We start from the raw sequence: 6,431 nt of genomic DNA, 5'->3' as shown, positions 1-6,431 counted from the left end.
CACACACACACACACACACACACACACACACACACACACACACACACACACACACACACACACACACACACACACACACACACACACACACACACACACACACACCAGGTGTTGCGATTTGCAATTACGTTGTACAATTCCTGCACCCACCACAAGCCAAGATGTTGAACTGTTGTGTTACTTTATTTTGAAGTAATGTTCTAACCTGTTTCCTGTTTTCTGTAGCTGCTGCCTATCTTGCCTTTCCCCTCTGTGCATTTGGCAAATTTGTGTCAGCTGCGTCCTGTTTGCCCCAGCCTATCCCTGTGTTGATTGTCCACTGACTTCACCTGTGTCCAATTAGTTTCCCAGTATATATAAACCTGTGTTTGTGAGGTTATGTGACCTTTGCCAGGCTATGTGTTAGTTGTGACTTCAAGTTCTACCTGTGTCTTCCTGCATTTGGGTTCAATTAGAAAACCCCTGACAAAAGCCTGTCAAAACACCTCCTACTCCTAGCACAGAAGTGAACACACAAAGATATTGACTCTTTAGAGTCAAAATTGAAAATGCTGAAGCACAAAACTTAAGAAAATGTGTTAAAAAATATAACATTTAACCCAGAAATATTTAAACTAATTTTAGACCTTAACACCTTAAGACAGGAAAGGAATGTCGACAAATGTTCAATTGATGGGTACTAATGCTGTTGAATTTGAAGAGAGCATTTGACAAAGAAAGATGTTTTATTTTGTACACTTTCTTAGCATTTGGATAGACATTGACTGATTGAATACTTATTAGTCAGAAATGTAAACAGCACAAGGTACAGTCATGCGCAGCTAAAAGGATAAAACAAAAAAGACCAGGGACTTTCCATTGTGGTCCTAATTCATTAACATCATAAAAATAACACAAATACATATCAACAAATATAAAACAATTATGTACTAAGCAGATAAAGGGAAAAAAATGCTGTTGAAAGACGTACAGACTATATTTTACACCTTTTCTGTTGTTTGGGAAATGTTTCACCAAGTTCTTTGTTCCCTATAACAAAGTATAAGGAATCAAAGTGTATGTATACCCGCTTTTGCTGCTGCTGATGTTGCTGATGATGCCCAGAGCAAAGTTGGCCATGATGCCATGGCCATCTGTCCCTTGCCTAGGGGCTTCCGTGATGCAGAGGAGGACCCCTTGGTTCAGAGTTGGTGGTAGACCTAAGATATTTCCTTGCTTTCTACTCACCTCACTCAGGAGCCATGTTTGCATATTTGTGGATGGCAAAGGATGGCATTCATTACAGCCTACAGAAACAGGATTTAATCTATCCAATATATGGCAGTCATACATCATAGATATGTCATAGATAAGTAAGTCATAAACCAGACATGTCCAAAATCCAGCCTGGGCACCATTCACGGCAAGAGGGCTAACCAGTATAGTCATGTGAAATTCATACATTGACATTTCTGAGTGTGTGTGAATGAGTATGTGAATTAGATTTTTTGGGTAACCTGGTTACATTTGGCTACACTGCACATTTGCTACACTACACAATGTACAGTAAGACAATTTATTGGGCTGTAAATATAATAGCAATGCAGTGAATGTATGTGATAAAAAGGCTGAATTGTTTTTGTTTTATTCACAGCACAGATGAGTGACTTATAAAAGTCTATAGGGCATAGCAGTGGCGGCTATTTTCTGGTTCCATAGTTCCCCATTCATTTTTCCCATAGAGATTTCCAAAAATATTTATATCAATTAACTTAAGCCTAGCATCAAGCCATCCAGAATCCTGGTGATTCATGACCATAAAACATTTGATTCTGTGGAAAAGGTGGAACGATGGAACCAGAAAATGGCCGCCACTGCTATGCCCTATTGACATTGGACTGTTGTAGTTAAATACAATTGTTTTAATGTGACGCATTACAACTATGACTTTGGTCCAAAGGTGCAGTATGACAGGAGATGCCGACTGACATCACAGGCTGAACACACAAGGCTGAATGATTGCAGTCTGCTATGATGGCTTATGATGAAGGAGGTTTCAGGTTAGATGAGGACGGAGGTACATGGTTGGGATGGGGTTATATAGTACTTTGTTAACTTCTCAGCCCATGTAGGGGTACTTCCATTCTGTGAGTGGGACAAAAGTCTGCTTGACTACCTGCGGCGATGTCCACCTCAAAATGTAGTGGGGACCTCCCGGTTTGTCATTGGTTCCTGAAGCTCGGGCACCACCAAATGGCTGCTGAGCGACAACAGAGCCAGTGGATTTGTCGTTCACATAGTAGTTCCCTGCAGCATTTCTTAAGGCCTTGGCTGCCTCATCAATAACAGTCTGATCCTGAGAAAACACTGCCCCTGTCAAGGCATATGGGGAGGTGTTGTCAATCAGATGAAGCACCTCTTTGTAGTTTTTCTCAGGGTAAACGTAGACCGACAGAACAGGTCCAAAGATTTCCTCGCACATGATGGCGTCCTGTGGGTCTTTGGTTTCGACGATGGTGGGCTCCACAAAGTAGCCTTTTTTATCATCACAGTTTCCCCCAGCAATGACAGTCAAGTTAGGGGAGGACTTTGCCCGATCAAGCCACTTCTTCATACGGGAAAAAGACTTATCATCAATCACAGCTGAGAAGAAAGTGCTGAAGTCTTCCACAGGATCTCCCACTTTGATCTGTTTGTGGATGGCCAGGAGCTGCTCTTTGATCTGGGGCCACTTGTTGTCAGGTACATACATCCGAGAGCAGGCCGAGCACTTCTGGCCACCGTACTCAAATGCTGAACGTATAGTTCCAGTCACCACGCTCTGAATGTCCGCAGATGAGTGAACAAAGTGGAAGTTCTTCCCACCGCACTCTCCTGCTACACGAGGGAAGTTCTTATAGACGTCCAGGTTCTGAGCTACCTGTTTCCATAGATGTTTGAATGTTGAGACGCTGCCAGTGAAGTTGATGCCTGCCATGTCCTCTGAGGAGGTGACAATGTCTCCAAACACAGGTCCAACAGCTGGGACAAACTGGATGATGTTGGGGGGAAGGCCACACTCCCGCAGGACCTTGTAGACAGCATAGCTAGCTGACATGGCTGTGTCGCTGGGCTTCCACAGTACTACATTACCCATGAGAGCGGGGGTGCCAGCCAGATTTCCGCCAATAGCCGTGAAGTTAAAAGGAGCAACGGCAGCTACAAAACCCTCCAGTCCACGATACAGAGCAGTGTTTGTGATCCCTGGAGTATCTAATGGCTGCTGGCCTTCCAACTCGATGGCGTGTTTGGCGTTGAACCTGAAGAAGTCAATCAGCTCTGCAGCAGCGTCGATCTCTGCCTGTACCACGGTTTTACCCTGTCCAATCATGGTCTTGGCTATGATCTCAGCTCTCTTGGGCCCGCTGATGACATCAGCAGCCTTGAAGAGGATCTGGGCTCTGTCCTGGACTGGCGTCAGGTCCCACTCTCTCCGTGCTGCCACCGAGGCCAAGATGGCTTTGTTGAGCAACTCCTTGTCAGCATAGCAGAACTTGGCAACCTTATGTGAGTGATTGAAAGGACATAGCTGGTATCTGATATTTTTGGTCCATACATGTTCATCTCCGACCACACAGGGAATCTCCTCTGTTTTCCCTTTCAGGTCATCCAAGGCCTTCAGGAGCTCTGTTCTTTCTGGACTGCCCTCCTTGAATCCCAGGATTGGTTCATTCTTTACCTCAACAGCTGCACAGGGAAAGGTCATGAATCCTCTTCTCCAAGACTGGCAGAGCAGCGGCCTCACTCGCAGCATGCTTTCACTGGAGAGAGGTTCAGGTCAATGGGATGAGTAGAAGGGAAGACACAAGACATAACCCAGCAAGCACAATGACGTCATGATGACGTTATGATGACGCCCGGTCATCACCCCGGTGACGTTCAGGACTAGGCCAGATCACAGCCCATATGGGGATAATCTTTACGTCATTTACAGGACGTCATCACCGGGACATCATATGGACATTTGGACAGCATTTTTGGGTGATGAGAATGTGTTTAGATGACTTCCTGGAAGTGACGTTTTTGTGGTCAGGATTAATTTTAATAGGCAAAAAAAAAAGCGCCAAACTTCAGTCCCATTTCTTGAAAACTAACAGTAAAATGAGACGCAAATACCTTCAGTCCCAGCATAACAATAGGCAAAAAAAGTGCCAAACTTCAGTCCCATTTTTTGATCATTGGTCACTCGCCGTCGAGGAATCTGTCTACATCTTGGTTCTCGTCGACGTCGTCATCTTCCCCTAAGTCATCCACGTCACCAGTGCCTGGCTGAGGCAGTTCCTCTACACCGCTCTCGGGTCCTCTCTGCGCTCGCCTCCGCTGCTCTCTCCGCTCCCGGGCCGGCACGCTTGGAACCAGGAACGGAAATTACAGAAAAAAAATAAACATCCTCAAAAAAAAAGCCTCCAATAACCCAGCTCTCCCGCCTGGGACACACAACTGACAAATAATCATTTGTTAGTGTTCGTGTTTGTGGAACCTCCTCTACTAGTGTGTAACTGCATCCCCTGACACACTAGACACAAATTGTACCCAACTCTAGGGTATATTACCCTGCGGTCCATCAATTTCCTTAAAGACATGCAGCTCTGTTGATATATATTTAGCAAATTATTATTTTTTGCTTGCTGTTTAAATTAGTTTTCATTCAAAATATTTGTTTTGCTCTGTTCATATTTTTTCTCTTGTTGTTTTCCTTTGTTTGGTGAATAAAGACATGTAACTCCATATGGGTGAGGATGAGGATTCTCTACAGGAGGGATCTCATCTGTTGTATCACGGTAGTCGTCTTCACTTCTTGTGAGGATCAAGATGGACTGTGTCCTGGGATCCTTACGAAAGGACAACAAAAATGTATAAACACAGCACTGTAAAACTAGACTGGTTTGATCACAATGACACACATGTAAATTCACAACAAGATATTCCAAATACCCCAGATATTGTGTTCATTAATGAAATGAGAAAAAACTTTACTATCTTCGAAATAGGCTGCCCATTTGATTTGTATATGGACATTTGTTTTACATCCAAACGTATGAAATATCAGCCTTTGGTGGCCTTGAGATATAACTGTCAACTTATTGTCCTTGTGTTTGGGAGTCTGGGCCACGTCCACAAACTTGTGCTTTGCGGCCTGCAATTAGGAGGATTGCAAAAGACAAATGCAAAAAAGTTGGCTGAATACTGTTCTTTTTGCTTGCTGTTGGAATTAGTTTTCATTCAAAATACATTTTTGCTCTGTTCATATTTTTTTCTCTTGTTGTTTTCCTTTGTCTGGTGAATAAAGACATACCTGTAACTCCATATATGGGTGAGGATGAGGATTCTCTACAGGAGGGATCTCATCTGTTGTATCACGGTAGTCGTCTTCACTTCTTGTGAGGATTAAGGTGGACTGTGTCCTGGGATCCTTCACTGCCCTGTCAGCTGTCACCATCCATCTCCATTTGTGATGTGAAATGCAGCAAACACAAGAACTGTCCATTTCAGTTCATTGACAACAGCAGATTCAGGTGGTGGAGGCATGTTGCTGGGGTTTGTAAAACTAGATGGAGACATGCAAGGAGCGGAGATGAGAGAGTGACTGACTAGCTGTGTTTGGATGAACTACGGGAATGCCTACTGCTTCCATAGCAACAAGCAGTGTGTTGGATAGCCTGGGTGCTCTTGGTGGTTTGCTGATGACGGGAGCTGTTGAAGAAGCTAGGCTGCTGGGGTTGGCGAAAGGGCCTACTCTGTGTGGAGTTTGCATGTTCTCCCCATGTCTCCGAGGGTAGTTAATACCCTCACAAAAACATGTAGTGATCCTGGCTATACCGCCTAGCCCATGACAGGCGGGGGCGCCTGATAATGGAAGGTCAGTCGACTCTCATGCATTGAAGGAGGCATGAGCTCGGCCCCTGTTTCTCTTGCGCCTGAAGAGATATTCTACTTGGTGGACTAAGTCCAACATCTCTGGGGAGGGACGGCAAAGGGCACCAGCTTTGTACTCTTTCAGGGCCAGTAAAGTGCTGTTCTCCTGAGAGACAGCGAGTCGGTGCAGGCCGCAACGGCGTCGGTTGCGTCGGTGGAGGCCGCAACGGCGTCGGTTGGGTCGGCATTGCGTCGGTGCAGGCCGCGACGGCATCATGGCAGCGTCGCGGTCGGTTTGGGATCTCGCTCCTCCTGGTTCTCCTCTGCAATACTGGCACACTCGCTGTCGGTCATTGCTGTTTTACATTCATGCCAACTTTATGAGCAATATAGCCCACTAGGAAGAAGAGAACGTTCTTTTCAGCTTTTGTGAATTCGGGTGCAGCTCTGTCTTCCAACAGTTCCTAAACTCTGACTGTGGTCATTTCGGCTCCACTGTGTCCAGGAAATCAACTAAAATGTTGTTGTCGTCATCCAGGTAGCTCCCACTTTTTACT

At 45.1% G+C, this 6,431-nt stretch overlaps 1 protein-coding gene across 1 annotated transcript; it reads right to left on the bottom strand.

The window, feature by feature from the left end:
* Positions 1-2,098: 2,098 nt before the first annotated feature.
* On the bottom strand, positions 2,099-3,772 carry LOC311057565 (delta-1-pyrroline-5-carboxylate dehydrogenase, mitochondrial-like; the record flags this gene model as incomplete). Its single annotated transcript, XM_084074553.1, has 1 exon — positions 2,099-3,772. The coding sequence occupies one exon, from the start codon at positions 3,770-3,772 to the stop codon at positions 2,099-2,101; it is 1,674 nt and encodes a 557-aa protein (XP_083930679.1).
* Between the last annotated feature and the right edge of the window lie 2,659 nt (positions 3,773-6,431).

The sequence above is a fragment of the Gymnoscopelus microlampas genome, assembly GCF_963454915.1.
Source record: "Gymnoscopelus microlampas genome assembly, chromosome: 12".
Taxonomy (NCBI): Eukaryota; Metazoa; Chordata; class Actinopteri; order Myctophiformes; family Myctophidae; genus Gymnoscopelus; species Gymnoscopelus microlampas.
The sequence above is the reverse complement of the archived record's forward strand: the minus strand, read 5'-3'. Positions and strand labels throughout refer to the sequence as shown.